The following is a 17,151-nucleotide window of genomic DNA, read 5'->3' as shown; positions in this document are numbered from 1 at the left end:
TAGCGAGGTTCTGGGCATTCATGGTTATCACGTCCGTACTCAAGCCCCTTCAAATTCTCTCCCTGGATGCTCAGCCACCACTCCCAAGCCATTCCTAATTTTCTGTGCAGTCTGTCCACGACTTTCCCTTGGGATCTTCTCCATATTCAAAGCATATATTAGAACAAACACCAAGCAAAAGGTTAAAACAATGATGCTGCCCAGCACAAATTGGCCAATGGCTATTTACACTGCCCAGAGAAAGTCCCCACATTCAGACAGCTGATCAAATATACCTGTCCCCGTCCCCACCCCCAGTACTGGTGAGCAGTGACCCATCGTGATTGCAGAGAGCCCTCCACAAGATACAGTCTTAGAAGGCCAGATGGGCCCAGGTAGGAAGGGCAGAATGAGACCCAACGGGGGCTACGCAGAGCCGCTGAGCCAGTCCCTGGTCTGCTGTTCTAAGAGGTAAGGCCATCGGCTGTAAGATCTTCCTGCCGGGGCAAGTAGAATACATCCCAACGGCAAGTTCACACATGACCAGGGTGGATTTAAGAGCCGAATATGGCAGCCCACACAGAGAACCTCTCGAAGTTCATATCATGCAGATATAATCAATGGCAAGGAAGCCAAGGGTTCAGGGGCCAGAAACCGACACTGACATTCAAGCTTATGATGAAAAAAATGACACATGGTCTTTCCGCCAAGACAATGTTGTGACTCTCCATCCAACCGTCACATCCAGCTGTCTGGTCCAGAGGCTGGTCCTTCTGTGACATGAGGAATCCGTTTCTCATTGGTCCCAAGGACAAGTTCCCAAGGACCCTTCCTTCTCTTTCGTCAGGAATTTACAGCAGCAAAGAAGGCAGGTAGGCAGGGAAGAGAATGTCAGACTACGTCCTGGGCTAGATGTCCAGCGACTCCAGTGAGCCTGACCTGATCCTAGCTCGTCACAGTCCAACAGAAGAAATGACTTCCAACCCCATTCTCCCCTACAGCGTCCTTCTTGTGCCTCTTCTCTTTCTGGGTGAACAGAGAATTCAAGCACCAGCTCAGATGTCACAGAGGACTTCTGCCTACCTCTAGGGCTGGTTGGGCAAGGTTCTGTGTTTCTGTCCGGGTTCTTACAGACACTGACCCTTCTCTACACCTAGCATATGCACACTACTGATTTTAGCCAATGGCATTCGGTTACGATCTCATGGCCAGATTTCAGGCTGTGGTTCGTATCATGCTTCCACGTGGACAAGTAAGCACCCGGTCATTCTCCAAACCTAACCCACCAGCCCCATTTCAGCAAAAAAGCCTAAAATCTCTGATTTGCCCCCAATTCTGGTGCCTTGTTAGATTTTTAAATTTTTACTTTGCAGCCCCTAAAGGGAGTTATCCTCAAGCTATAGGGAGGAAGACTAGAGCCAAGGGGCATACAACCAGGCAACGGCAGAAGTGAACTTGAACTCAGGGCTCTGCTGCCCAGTGTCCCCACCTCATCCTCCTGTTAATAAGTCCTTGCCGATGTGACGCTTTGTCAATGGTCTTATGCTATAGTTGGGTGTGTCATCATCTTCGTGATGACAGTGTAGGCTCCTAAGGGTCAAGACCATGATCATAATCACTCACTTCTCCCAGTTGCTAGGTCCGCTCAGACACAGTGCCACACGGTACAACGTCAGCCGAGCTCTCTATTTATAATGAAATCTGACATTTAAAATCTGAACTTAGCAAAACGTAACTAAGGGGATGATTAGTCATATTACCAAGAGTTTATTTTCTTTTAGGACAAAAAAAAGTCCCAATTCACGGTAAACTTCTAGGTAAAAGCCCTAAATGGCTTGAAATATCTATTTCTATATCACTGGCTACTCAACAGAGCCACGAGTGGGTATGTCAAGTCTGAAGAGTGGTACTCACCAGGTGAGGCATCAGGAGGTCAGCCAGGTAGACAAAAGCAGCTCCGAGGGTGAAGCCAATGGCCACGGGGAAGAAGGCAAAGGCACCAAAGCCCCCGGAGGACGTGGCCATCTCAACGGCCGGGGCCAGGAGAGACCAATAGGAAGCTGCTAACATGACCTGCAAAACCACAGTGAACAAGCCATTAAACCAACCACAACCCCAAAAGGCCTTCCAAGTGCCCACTTCAGTTGCTCTCTGTGGCCCAAACCGAACCCTACACAAGTGTTAGGCCTTTTGCCTTCAACATTCAGTACTCTCTCAAACCACAAAGCTACCACCAGAATGTCACAGGAACCTAATATGGCACGGGATGGAGGTGACCTTGGGAGGATGGAGTCCAGTTTGCTCTCATCTAGCCTCTAACTCAGTGGGTCTCAACCGCTGGCCACTCTACCCTCTGGGGGATGTTTGGCAATGTGTGGAGACATTTTTGGTTGTCACAGTAGACATGCGTCACACACATCTGTCTCCCTTCTATTTTTACCTGTTAGCTCTACGTCTGCTCTCTGGAGCACCAAAGAAGGTATCTTTCCTCTAGGATACGTGAGACAACCGCTGATCAATGTCAGCTTGGCCTTGCCAACTTTGTTATCTCTAAAAGGAAAGAAGGGGAACTAATATTTATTGATCACCTACTATGTCCAGGGAAATAGATCTTTGATATCTTCTTTTATCATTGCCACAACCCTGGGAGGCAGATGCTGTTTTCTGTTGCTATCCACAGATAATGAAATTGAGTCTAGAAGTAATAAGATAATGTGCAGGAGGTCACGTCACCAATAAATGGCAGATTCACGGACCTGAGCAAATAGCACCATAATCACCTGAATAAGGGCAGAACCATGAAAGGGAAGAGAAAAATGAAGCTGAGCCCAAATCTCAGTGAGGTCAATTGGATAAAACTTCTGCAGTGTTTACTGAATTAAACGCTCATCCACGACTGTTTACTCTTAAAGATGCTGTGACATCTTCTTGGCAAGAGTACACCCACTACCCATCGTAACCATATGACAGTCATCACTGACATGTAAAATGTTGAATGGGTTTCTAAAAATGATTTAATTATGCCCTGCCTTAAAAAACAACAGCAACAAAAAAAAAACATCTGCATCACCTGTCTCCAAAATAACATTTGGAGTGACAGAACCAGGTATTACAAAAGCAACAATAAAGAACAAATCCATGCAGAAAGTAATTTTCCTTCTGCCAACCATCAACCACACACAGTCATTGCTGTGGGCCCCATTCTCCCGGCAAAAGTCTTAGTGCCACCCACGGAAAGATTGTATTTACCTCAGAAACTCCCAGAAAGAAAATGCCTCATCAGTTCAGCTCCATGAGATCATCCGAGGAAGTTTGTGGGCTCTTTCCCCGTGCCACAGCCTAACCCGTCCCTTTCCCAGACTCTTGTCTCACTGGTTTTAGAACTCAAGAGCCCTTGGGAGCTGCTGTTCATGGTAAACTCTGCACCGAGGAGGACTTGCCCACACCTGTCCAGCAACCTCTCTGTGTGCACATTCCAGGGCCTCACAAACAGCCCCACCATCAGCGACCCTAAGGCGGCACCATGCAGGAAGGCCACTCATCTCATCCTCCAATCCCTCCCTGCATCCCATCCTTGTTGATGCCACGGCGGGGAAGGGGGGGTGCAGGGGGGGCACTTCCTCAGGTCAGCTCCCCATCCACCTCTTCCACACAAAGTTGAACCTCTTCTGCCCAAGCCCCCTTCCATCCCTCTGCATCCCTGGACGCCAACTTTTTCCTTGCCCCTGCGGATAAGAAATACAAAATGTTCCCATGGACAAGTGACAGGAGGTAGAACGGAAGAGATGTGCCTCTCAACGGAGGGGTGCTGGGATGCTGGGATGCTTGAAAGAGAAGAGGATGCCGGATGATTCAGATGGGCTCCTCCTCGAGCATCACCGTTCTCTATCCTTCCAGTGAAATCCAGGACCCAACTGGATTTCCTTCATTTCTTTTCCTCACCAGACTCCTGACCTCCTACATAAACTGGAAAAAAATGACCAAAGAACAATCGTGAAATAGAACCAGGTTGCCTGTCCGAAGTGACAACAGGGCCCAAAGAAAAGCTATTTAGAGGGTGTATGTGGGAGACAAAATGATGACCTCCCCCCAAAGACAGCCACATCCTGATCCCCAAAACCTGGAACTATGTCCCCCTTACGTGGCAAAAGGGACTCTACAGCTGTGATGAAGTTAAGGACCTTGAGATGGGGAGCTTATCCTGGATGATCTGGGCGGAGCCAATGTGATCCCAGGGTTCTTAGGAGAAGACAAGAAGGGTCCGTCAAAGAGAAGATGTGAGGTCACAGTCAGTAAGTGACTGGAAGATGCTGCCGGGCTGGCCTGAAGCATGGAGGAAAGGTCATGAACCAACAGGTGGCCTCCGGAAAGTGGAAACAGCAAGGAAACAAACTGTCCCCTAGAGCGTCTGGAAGGAAGGCTTGACTGTAACCCAGGAAGAACCATTTTGGACTTCTGAACTCCAGGACTTTCAGATCACATATGTATGTCCTTTTGAGCTGCTACATTTGTGGTATTTTTCTTACAGTGGCAACAAGAAACTAATATAGCCCTTGGAGGCATAGGTTACTTTTTTTTTTTTTTTTTTTTTTTTTTAGAGCAGTTATAAGTTCACAGCAAAATAGAGCAGAAAGTACAGAGAAGTCCTGTGCCCCACACTTGCACAAATTCCCAGTATGGGCACCCCACACCTCAGTAGCATATTTGTTGCAATAGATTGATACGCCATTATCATCCGAAGTCTATGGTTTACATTAGAGATCAGGTTTGGCGCTGTACATCCTATGGGCTTGTATAAATACGTAAAGATAGGTACCCGCCATTCCAGTATCATTAGAGGGTAGTTTCACGGCCCTCCAAATCCTGGGTACTCTGCCTCTTCATCCCTACCTCCCCACAACCCTTGGCAACCACTGATCTCTTTACAGTCTCCATAGTCTTTTGCCTTTTCCAGAATGCCATACAGTTGAGATCACACAGCCTTTTCAGATTGGCTTCTTTCACTCAGTGATATGCTTTTAAGATTCCTCCATGTCTTTCCATGGCTTGGATAGCTCATTTCTTTTTAGCCCTGAATCATATTCCATTGTCTGGATGGCCCACATTTTGTTTGTCCTCATTCACCTACGGAAGGATATCCTGGTTGCTTTCAAGTTTCGGCAATTATGAATAATGAATAAAGCTATTATCAGCATGTGTGTGCAGGTTTTTGTGTAGACATAACTCTTCAGCTCATTTGGGTAAATACCAAGGAGTACAATCGCTGGATTGTATATTAAGCCTTATTTAATAATTGCCCCCCACGTAGGTGGCTGGCTTGAAACTCTCAATACTAACAAAGCTCCTTTAAATGTTAAGCATTTTTTGATCTGGATGCAGGGACATTAACTAGCTGATACAGTAGCAGGAAGTCACGCATCTGATTAACCCTCATTTACTCCTAAGAAGCAGGGCCTGGAGGGGACAGGCTATGGAGGAGAAGGTGGTGAGAAGGGGGCCCAAGACTTCAGGTAATGAGCTCCACAGGGAGGTCCTTGCCAGCCAGTCCCTTTATGACCCCAGACGACAGATACCCAAAGCCCTCCTACTGCGCTTCTTATAAAGGCAAAAACTAGTCTAGCAGCACCAGCCTTGAAGACATGGGATAGAAGCATGAGGAGCAGACAACGAGCACCTTCCTCTCCCCACCTTTGCCTAGAACAGGAATGCATAATCAGGTTTTAGGGCACATGGCAGGAGCCTCACTGTTCCCCCAAAGCCCTTTTCTTGCCTCTTTATTGCCAAAATAAAAAGTAAAGCCCTTGGGGCGCCTGGGTGGCTCAGTTGGTTAAGCGACTGCCTTCGGCTCAGGTCATGATCCCAGGGTCCTGGGATCGGGCCCCGCATCGGGCTCCCTGCTCGGCAGGAAGCCTGCTTCTCCCTTTCCCACTCCCCCTGCTTGTGTTCCCTCTCACGCTGTCTCTCTCTCTCTCTCCCTGTCAATTAAATAAATAAAATCTTTAAAAAAAAAAAAAAAAGTAAAGCCCAATCAATCAAATGCACTATGGGAAAGCTTGTGTGAAGCCCATCCTCCAAGCCAGGTGTTGCTAAGACCAAAGCGACCCAAATTTTTGCTAAATAATCGGAGAAGCTCAAGGGAGCAAGCATTTCAATAACAATGACAATTTCTGCGAAAAGAGCTAAGAAGGAAATACATTTTTTTTTAAAAGAGGACCGAGTATCTCCCTTCTGTCTGGCTAGTTTGGGAGGCCTACTGCAGGGCCCAGAAACCTGAAGGTGGAACAGAGTGATTGTCAGACAAGCTGACATGTGAGAAGCTGTGTCTCTTCCTCACTTCCCATGACCAAGGTTGATCCTGCCCTGGCTCTCTTCTTGACACACTGCCCAGGGCGTCTCAGCCCCATAACTGACCCAAACGTCCATCCCTGCAGAGGGGCGAGTGAAGGAATGGATGATCTGAGTTAATTTTTAAAAAATGGATGTTGATTTTGTTCCTAGTTGACAAAAAATGGGAACAGCCCAAATGTTCATTAACAGGTGAATGGAGAAACAAAATATTCCACTCAATGGAGTACTTTTCAGCCATGAAAAGGAGTGGAGTGCTGGGTACATACTACAATTTAAGGGAGCCTCAAAAACATTAATTATGCAAAGTGGGAAAAGCCAGACACAAAAGGTCACATAGGATATGATTCCAATTAAAGAAGATGTGGTGTATACATACACAATGGAATATTACTCACCCATCAAAAAAAAAAATGAAATCTTGCCATTTGCAATGACGTGGATGGAATTAGGGGGTATCATGCTGAGCGAAATAAGTCAATCAGAGAAAGACAATTATCATATGATCTCACTCATACGTGGAATTTAGGAAACAAAACAGAGGATCATAGGGGAAAGGAGGGAAAAATAAAACGAAATCAGAGAGGGAGACAAACCATAAGAGACTTAACTATAGAGAACAAGCTGAGGGTTGCTGGAGGGGAGGTGGGTGGGGGGATGGGGTAACCGGGGGATGGGCATTAAGGAGGGCACGTGATGTAATGAGCCCTGGGTGTTACATGCAACTGATGAATCACTGAACTCTACCTGACACTAATAATACACTATATGTCAATTAATTGAATTTAAATAAAATTTAAAAAATAAAAGATAAGAAAAATAAAAAATAAATAAAAGAGTATGATTCCATTTACACAAAATATCCAGAATGGGTCAATCCTAGACACAAAACAGATTAGTGATTGACAGGGGATGATGGGGGCCGGGAACGGGAGAGCAACTACCTAACGGGTACAGGGCCCTCCTTGGGGGTGATGAAAATATCTGGACCCAGACAGAGGTCACTGTGAATGTATTAAATGTACACTATAAAATGGTGAGTGTTATGTGGATTTTATCTCAACTTAAAAAAATGAAAGTTGAGCTAGCCTTAACCGTTAGAACCCTCTCTTGCACAACTGACCCCCGCCACGTGCTGAACCCTCCAGCCCCGCCCCCCCATCCCTTGGCCCAAGCACTTCTATCGGCAAAAATGCCAAAACACCAAGACCTCTCATGCCCTTTCTTCCAAGCATCCAAAACCCTTTACCACATATATACACACAAAAATGGGTGGGAAAACGCAGGACTTAGGATCAGGTCCAAATTCGCATCTTGGCTCTGCCACTTAATGGTTAGGTAGCCCCAAGCAAATAATTTAAGAGCTCTCTGCAGCTCAGTTTTGACCAAACCAAACATAGGGGCAATGCTTACTCTATAACAAGATCGTCTTAAAACGATATGGGGCAATGCATATACCACACTGACCTAGTTCCCGGCGGGAAGTTAAGGGTTAAGCTGGTATTGCTGGATTCTTCCCTGAGCCTGCATTCAGCATGCTCCCCACCTCAGCACCATCTTGCTCCCTCCCCCTCCTCCACGGTGGCCCCTTTCCAACACACTGGGTTCATTATTTGTGTCCATATGCCCCGGGGACTAGGATGAGGGCCCTGCTATGAGCATCTTTGTCTCCTGGCACCACAGGTCTGAGTGGTCCTGAGGCAGACCCTCGATATTGGTTGCCTAAATGAATTTTCTGTTATCCCTGCTAATGATGGGGAGCAATGGGGGTGGAGAAATCAAAAGGAGGCATAATCAGGAAGTGATTCAACACTCATTTTTTTAGTCTACTACCTAAATTTTAAAGTGATTTTACCTTCCAAATTAAGTACTATACAGGCTCATGCTCAAAGGCCGTCACTCCTTTGACAAACACTGGATGAGTCATTGTTTAACATAACGAAGTTTTTCTTAGGTGTGGAAAGAAGGTGGTATAGCATTTGCAGAGTGTCACAGAAGAGCTGTTGAATAGAGTCTACTGATAGAGTTGAAAGGGGTTTCAGGAGCCTGCCCAGTCCAAATGCTTCATTTAACAGGTGGGAAAACTGAGACCTGAAGGGATCCAGTGGATCTTCTCAAAGCCACAGAGCAAGCTGGTGCCATCCAAAGCTATAACCGCATCAGCCCCACATCAAGTTCGTACCATCCTTCCCCCCTCCACTGACCCTGAGTCCTTTAAGAAATTCACTACAGGGTGCCTGGGTGGCTCAGTTGGCTAGGTGACTGCCTTCGGCTCAGGTCATGATCCTGGAGCCCCGGGATCAAGTCCTGCATCGGGCTCCCCGCTCAGCGGGGAGCCTGCTTCTCCCTCTGACCCTCCCCCCTCTCATGTACTCTCTCTCTCTCTCATTCTCGCTCTCCCAAATAAATAAATAAATCTTTAAAAAAATTTAAAAAAAAGAAATTCACTACAGAGTGAAGACAAAGTTGAAGTTAGTGCCTCCCTTATCACCAGACAAAGCATCCCAGAGCCACAGCTGGGATGTATCAGCTTTAGCAATCATCAGATGTAACCTTGATCCCCTGGACATTCGCCACCATGGGGATATAACCTGCTTCAAGAAAACACAGCACTAGGAAATATTTGGCAACTCATCAACAGGAGAAATGATCTTGTTAAACATTTTTCTCTGCAAGATTCATCAGATCTTACAAACCTAAATAAACCTTAAAAATCAAAACCCACAGCCCAGGACTGCCTTAGAGGTAGGGAAACAAGCAGTTCCGTCGCTCAAAAGACAACACCCCCTTAGCAGCATGGCTCAAGCCGGCAGGTTCAAAACAAAGTCTACGTATATTATGTTCTCGGTGCAGGGATCTGAATGAAAGGCGCACCTTCCTCTCTTGCAGACCGCATTTTAAAACACGAACGCTCCAGATGAAACACATTTATCCGTTTATCCTGGCCTGGATGCTGAGAACAGAAGAAGGACAGCATTGGGAAAAAATGGTGAAATCCAACTAGCATCTGGGGCTGAGGGAACAGTGATGTACCAATGTTAATTTCTTGGCTTTGACAAATGTGCTGTGGTTATGTAACATGGTTAGGGGAAACTGGGTAAGAGTATGCAGAAATTCCCTGGGCTGTTTTTGAAACTTGTCTCAAAATCTAAAATACTTCCAAAGAGTTTATTAAGAATTGATAGTAACAGGGCGCCTGGATGGCTCAGTTGGTTAAGCGACTGCCTTCAGCTCAGGTCATGATCCTGGAGTCCCAGGATCGAGTCCCGCATCGGGCTCCCTGCTCGGCAGGGAGTCTGCTTCTCCCTCTGACCCTCCTCCTTCTCATGCTCTCTATCTCTCATTCTCTCTCTCTCAAATAAATAAATAAAATCTTTAAAAAAAAAAAGAATTGATAGTAACAGTTACCAGGGCCTGAGAGAAGATTGAGGGGGATCATGGCAGCTAAGGAACATGAACTGTGTGAGCAAAGTCTTGAGGCCAAGAGGGCCCACGGTTTGCTTTGTAGGGTCAGCAGTGACTGGGTGGGGTGATAGTTGGGGGGTGGGAGGGACTGCATGCCTCACAAGCTTCACATCAGGGAAACCTACAGCCTCCTCCCTGTGATTCAGAAAGGTTGAGTAAGTCACCCAAGGATACCCAGCAAGAAGTGACAGAGCTGGGATCTAAAACCCAGGCCAAGCTCTTAATCCCAAAGCTCCATTCCATCTCTTAGACATCTGAAATTCCTCAGAAACAACAACATTCACAATGTCACCTACTCAGTGCGTCCAACCAGAGAATGATTCCCCCTAAATGTAACTGTCAGTGTTGACCGTGTTCATGATAGCAGTATTTACTGTGCTGACGTGTAAATCCTAGCCCATTTTGGAATATCGTGTAATGTAAGTTGTGGAACTTATAGTTAAATGTTGCCAATCAAACACAAGCTGCTGGATCCCGAATTCCCACTGGACTTAAAGTATAGGGATGGGAAGGATCTCAACCACAAAGACAAAAGGAGAGGGAGAGGAGGAGCAGGTAAGGACTGACAGACACCCCAAGGAGGCTGACCCCTGAGTCAGAGTAAGATGGGTCACCCCTAGAACCCAGATCAGCCCAGGGACGGAGGGGCCTGGATCCATGAGAAACAGGCATGCAGATGGGGTGGCAATGAGGCCTGGTGGAAAATGTGGCTAAGGAGCCATCGGACCCCAGACTCTTCCTGTACCTCATGTGGCCAAGCAACTAGCCCACCCCATGTCCAGCTAGGGGCGGAGCACCACACTGAAAATAAGGAAACATGAAAGCGTGTGTGCCAAACGGGAGCACCCAGCGTGCTCCCACGTCCCAGCCCCGCTGCCGCCCGGGCCACCCCCTGGGCAGCTTCTCCCAGAGCACTGCCTCCCCAGATTCCCTACACACGTGACTCCGGGCCAGGCTCTGCTTTTGGGGCAGCCGGCTGAAGACTTCACCTCCTGGCACCCTTTGGGGTACCTCAGCAGGGCCTGGGGTTCAAGAGCCCAGAGGAGAAGAGGGGCAGGGAGGCTCCTGGGAAGGGCAAAATCGTAGAGCCCCTGGCCAATGTGAATGTCTGGAGGAGAGATTTATAGACCTCCAGACGGGAGACGGGTGGCCAGCAAAGGGGGAAAATGGAGACCTTCACTAAATGCTGGAAAACACAATTGCACAAGAAAGGAAATTCATAAATAATACTTACAGTCTTCATGTAAGCAGACTGATTTTGGGCTTATTAAGTAATTTACTTATTTATTGTGAGAAAATATACATAAAAGTTGCCATGTTAGAGTCTAGCCAATTCAGAGGCATTCATTACATTTCACATGTTGTGAAATGTGTCATTATTTCTAAAACTTTCTCACAACCCCAAACAGAAACTCTGTAACCACTGAGCAATAACTCCCCATTCTCCTGGTCTCTCCCCCAAGCTCCTGGGAACCTCTACTCTACTCTCTGTCTCTACGAATGTGCCTATGTTAGATGTTTTGTGTAAGTGGAATCATGCACTATTTGCCCCCTGCGTCTGAATTATTTCACTTAGCATAATGCTTCTGAGGCTCATCCACATTGCAGCAGCTGTCACAGTTGCATTCAATAATGGCCCCATAATATTCCACTATTAAGCTGTAACTACTGAACTAATCTAAAAAAATATAATGTATCTACAGTGTAGGATGCAGCTGGAGATAAGAGAACCAGGTCCTCATCTCCCACACCTGCAAGTCACTGGCTACGTTTAAAGCTGAAACAGTCAAGGTGTGGAGTAAGCATGCAGTTGAGAAATGTAGAGGCACACAGACAAAGAAACAGCTAAAAGTGGGCCATTCATGCTCATCCCTGAGAAGTACGAATCAGGAGCGGGGAACCGGGAAAACTTGACTTTGTATTTTTTTTTTAAGATTTTATTTATTTATTTATTTATTTATTTATTTATTTATTTGAGAGAGAGAGAGAGAGTGAGTGAGTGAGAGAGAGCACGAGCGGGGAGGAGAGGGAGATGCAGGCTCCCTGTGAGCAGGGAGCCCGATGTGGGGCTCGATCCCAGGACCCCGGGATCACAACCTGAGCCGAAGGCAGACACTTAATTGACTGAGCCACCCAGGCGCCCCACAACTTGACTTTTTAAACTATATATGCACATATCTTTGGGGAGAATCTCAAAATACATTGATAATATCATTTAAAGAGATTTAAATATATAAGTAAATATTATAAATAAACGTATAATACAATTTCCAAATGTTTTAATAATAGGAGACCCTGACTGCACAGTGAAAAGCCAGTAGGAGAAAAGGATCCTATGTACAAGAACTCCATTTCCAGAAATGCTTCTGCAGGATAATGAGACACCCCCCAGATGGCATGTTTTTGCCAAAGGCTCCCCTAAATCACACCCTCAACACCAGGAGGCTGAAAGGGACTAGAGGAGACATTTAAAATCAGCAGACAGTTGCAAGCTCTTTCTCATGTTGCCAGAGACTAAAATCCCCCATTTCCCTTCTGCAGTTCCCCAAACTAGCAAAACCCGAAACTTCTTTTCTCAAAGCATTGTGCAAAATGCCACAGGGATCCATACTTTATAATGCTATTAATTTCCCTCTGGTGTCAGAGGTACCAGCATAGAATTAAAAAAAAAAAAAATCAGCTAACCATCTGGACCACAGCAGGCAAATCTTTTCATTTCTGCTTCAGGGCTCATTTTGAGACAATTTCCACTCTGGAAATACAAATGAATTTGTAAAGAGTTCCTTAAGGATCAGAATATTCCAGCATGATGAGTGCAGCTAAGCATTTCTTTTATGATAGGAAAGACAGTTTAAAGACTGGAAGAAAATCCAAGCCACAGAACAAAATTTCCCTCTTAATGAAAAGGGGAGAGGAAATCATTTCACTTAGACCATTTACGATGCAATGATTATCAGTATCCGTTATTCAGTGTGCACGCATCTAAGGAAAGTGCACTGAATTCTACAGAAGACAGGAGCACAGAGTTCAAAATAATAGCATCCAACCCAAGCCATGCTGCAAGGAAGTAGGTTCATCCTTAAATGTTTGTTGAAGCAAACGGACGTGGATTCTAACCTCTAAGGCCACTGTGGAATTAAGAAGTAGGCACAGACTTAGGGCACCTGGGTGGCTCCGTCGGTTAAGCATCTGCCTTCGGCTCAGGTCATGATCTCAGACCCCTGGGATCGAGTCCCACATCTGGCTCTCTGCTCAGCAGGGAGTCTGCTTCTCCCTCTGCCCCTCTCCTCCCCTCCCCTGCTCGTGCTCTGTCTCTATGTCTCTCTCTCTCTCAAATAAATAAATAAAATCTTTAAAAAAAAGGGTGCCTGGGTGGCTCAGTTGGTTAAGCGACTGCCTTCGGCTCAGGTCATGATCCCGGAGTCCCTGGATCGAGTCCCGCATCGGGCTCCTTGCTCGGCAGGGAGTCTGCTTCTCCCTCTGACCCTCCTCCCTCTCATGCTGTCTCTCATTCTCTCTCTCTCAAATAAATAAATAAAATCTTTAAAAAAAAAAAAAAAAAAGCAATAGGCACAAACTTGCAACCCATAAAGTCAAGGCAATAATGACTCCGAAAGTGCACAAGCCAAGGAATGTCTCCAACTTCTGTCCCCAAATCAAATATGAAATTAATTTTTACAAGTCAATCGATAAGTACTTCATCAGTGACTATTACAGGCCCAACATTATGCTGGATCCTAGGGGGCTGGGAGGCAGGAAGCTGACCTGGGTCCTGCCTTTGAGAAGCAGGCTGTGTACCATAATAAGAGAGACTATGGAAGATGCCCGAAATAAGTGGAGAAGGTATCTGAAACAATACATGAAGGAAGCCTCCCGTCATCCCAAGAAAGGAGAATGGCAACACTGTTAAAAAAGTAAAACATCAGGGGCACCTGGGTGGCTCAGTAGGTTAAGAGTCTGACTCTTGATTTTGGCTCAGGTCATGATCTCAGGGTCGTGAGATCAAGCCCCACGTTGGGCTCCATGCTCGGTGCGGAATCTGCTTAAGATTCTCTCTCCCTCTGCCCCTTCCCCCGCTCCCAGGTGCATGTGTACATGCTCTTTCTCTCTCTAAATAAATAAACTAATTAAATCTTAAAAAAAAAAAAAAAGTAATACATCAAAGGAAACGTGGTGAAGGGCTCTTGACAGTTGGATCTGGTTTGGAAAAGAAAACAAGGGTAGGACTGTCTCTAACAGTCTGGGACGTAAGCGTGCCAAAGCTTATGTTGTGGGGACTGCAGGGGGATCAACCCGGCTGGAAGAGAGGGTGTGTGTTGGGGTCCCCTGGGACAGTTGGGTACGATTCAGAAGCCAGGCAGAATGGCTTAGACTCAAGATATGGGTGGGTTGTTTCCAACTCTGGCTGCACACTAGAATCACCTGGAGTTTTTCAACTACAGAAGCCAAGGCCCCTCCATGATCCACTGGAACAGACTCGCCTAGATTGGAAACCAACAGGTGGAGACCTGACCGGAATGGAGGCACAGGGACTGGGAAGAAGGGAGAAATCTGCAGAATGAGGTTGGCCATGTCCACTCAATACTGAGCCACCCAGTAGAAACCCATGATGGGTAGCCACAGGTATTCTGCATTGAGCCAGCTTGCAAATTTGGCAGGTCAATTATTACTCATGACTCAAGCATGAATCAAATTCGTATGGAGGCTATATCTTTACCTAGTTTTCTTTTATCAAAAAGCTCTCATAATAGACCAGCCTCACATAATTTTGTAGACCTAACTCTAAACAACTCAAAATTATAATAATTTATATTTAGCCTCAATTACAGTTATTAATTGATGCAGACCTGCTTCAATGACCTGACTCTTGTTAGCTACACCTTCTCAGTGAAAATGATGGGCAAGGTCTTGGCCTACAAGTTTGCATTCAGTCACCAAACTAGGAAAGGACATATGAGCCATGAGCTTGAGTGGTGCCTGGGAGGTGCCATCAGTTAAGCGTCCGACTCTTGATTTTGGCTCATGATCTCAGGTCATGGGATCAAGCCCCGTGTCAGGCTCCACACTCAACAGGGAATATGCTTGAGATTCTCCCTCTCCCTCTGCCCCTCCTCCCACTCTCATGTGTGTGCTCTCTCTCAAGTAAATAAATAAATCTTTAAAAAAGAAAATACCTGTTAAAAAAAAAACCCTATGACCTGGTAGTTCCTCTCTCAGATAGCTATCCCAAGAAAAATTAAAAATACTTCCACACAAAGAATTATACAAGAATGGGGCGCCTGGGTGGCTCAGTCGTTAAGCGTCTGCCTTCGGCTCAGGTCATGATCCCAAGGTCCCGGGATCGAGCCCCGCATCGGGCTCCCTGCTCGGCGGGAAGCCTGCTTCTCCCTCTCCCACTCCCCCTGCTTGTGTTCCCTCTCTGGCTGTCTTTCTCTCTGTCAAATAAAATCTTTAAATAAAAAAATTAAAAAATAAAAGAATTATACAAGAATGTTCACAGTAGCTTTATTCATAGCCCAAACCTGGAAAGAACCCAGATGTCCATCAATACAAGAATGGATAAACACACTGTACTATACTTATGAACCTCAGAATCATTACATTGAGTGAAAGAAGCCCGACAACCCTAAATACACACACACACACACACACACATATATATTCTTGTGCTTAAATGCAATCATTTAATGCAATCATAATGCAAAGATTTAATGCAATCATAATGCAAAGATTTAACTAATGCAATCATTTAAGCACAAGAATATGCAAATCCATATGGTGATAGAAATCATAAAGTAGTTGCCTAGGAAGAGAGGAAGAACCAACTTAGGTAATAGAAGTTCTTCCTAGAGTGACACAATATTCTCTATTTCATTTTGGGTGGTGGTCATACAGGTGTATACAATTGTCAAAACCCACTGGGCTGACACTGTAAGATCTGGGCATGCTATTATATGCAAATGATATCCCCTTTTAAAAAACTCTTAGGGGGCACCTGGGTGGCTCAGTCAGGTGGGCGTCCGACGTGATTTCAGCTCAGGTTGTGATCTCAGGGTTGTGAGATTGAACCCTGCATCAGGCTCTGTGCTGGGGTAGCATCTACTTGAGATTCTCTCTCTCCCTCTGCCCCTCTCCCCACTCACACTCTCTAAATAAATAAATACATATATAAATTTTGGGTGTTTTTTTTTTTTTTTTTGATGAGCCACATTTGTGCTGTGAATAATATACTGGGTATCCAGGTTCTAGGGTCCACCCTAAAATGGTCCCTCTGGGGATAGGCCTGGGTGATCCCACACAGTCACCAAGGACCTGACACAGCCTACGCCCAGAGCCAACAGTCAGGCCATTATTAAACACGAAGGGCCAGCAGTATTAGACAAATACATTAATCGTACCCAAAAGGACCTCCTAGCATCTCTTCTCAGTGACCACAGGGCTCCACTGGTGAGGCCCTAGATTGCAGGACAAAGCAAAAATCATCACCCAAGGCACATCTGGGCTTCCAATTTACTGACCAACAACCCAATTCCAACGTGCCCTGCCAAAACAGAGGGAAAAGAGCTGAAAAAATCCTCAAGCTCAGTCCTGCTCTAAACCTAAGTTCTTGTTCCCATTCCAAGTGCAACTCAATTCAACAAACATTTATTAAGCAGTTATGGTGTAAGGTGCCCCCCTGGGCTGGATGCTCCTACTGCAATGATCTCAGCTACCCCTAGAATAAGACCACAGTGCTCCAAAGTCAGATCATAGTTAGACTATGATTGGTTGGGGGCACCATCCCTCTTCCACAGACCCATGATTCTGAATAATGGAGAGGTGTGAGTATACTAATTACTTGGGTCCTTTCAAGGCGGATTCAGACTAGCTAGATAAGGGAGGACTCCCAGAATCCTTCAGCCTGCCAGAATCATTAACGCCATGGACTCTGAAAGTGGGAAAGGCACCCTTCTTAGACCTCTTCACCAGCTGGCCACCAAGAGAGCGAGAACGTGATGCTGCCCAAAGCAAACCTCTCCATGGCACCCAGCCACCAATCCATCAGCACCCTCTCAACTTCGGCCTGTTGATGGACAATCGCACCAGTTGGTCAAGCCTCCCCCACCCCAACACCACCACTCACTCACGCTGATCCAATCTGTCCCAGATCTGGCTGCTAAGGAAGCAGCTCCTGCCAACATTCAGAGGAGAGAAGAGTAAGCTGTCTGGCTCCATTGAGAAAAACTCAAAGATCTAGTTGAGGATTTTCTCCCACTGCACAATTCTCCCTCAACAGTGGCAAGAAACCACCAAAGTACTGGCTTTGTGCCTCTCCTCCTAGCTCAGAGAAAATTAGCAGGGAGGCTTAGGGACACAGTCTTC

The 17,151-nt window shown here is 46.1% G+C and overlaps 1 protein-coding gene across 8 annotated transcripts in view; it reads right to left on the bottom strand.

Moving 5' to 3' along the window:
• SLC39A11 (solute carrier family 39 member 11) overlaps positions 1-17,151 on the bottom strand; it is a 559,067-nt gene that overhangs the window by 504,266 nt on the left and 37,650 nt on the right. For all 8 annotated transcript variants that reach the window (XM_035026140.1, XM_035026142.1, XM_035026145.1 and 5 more), the window contains exon 4: positions 1,894-2,052. In XM_035026140.1, the coding sequence (XP_034882031.1) occupies positions 1,894-2,052 (159 nt within the window). The remainder of the gene's footprint in view (positions 1-1,893; positions 2,053-17,151) is intronic.

This window comes from Mirounga leonina, unplaced genomic scaffold (genome assembly GCF_011800145.1).
Source record: "Mirounga leonina isolate KUSES-001 unplaced genomic scaffold, KU_Mleo_1.0 Mir_197, whole genome shotgun sequence".
In the NCBI taxonomy this organism is placed as follows: domain Eukaryota; kingdom Metazoa; phylum Chordata; class Mammalia; order Carnivora; family Phocidae; genus Mirounga; species Mirounga leonina.
The sequence above is the reverse complement of the archived record's forward strand: the minus strand, read 5'-3'. Positions and strand labels throughout refer to the sequence as shown.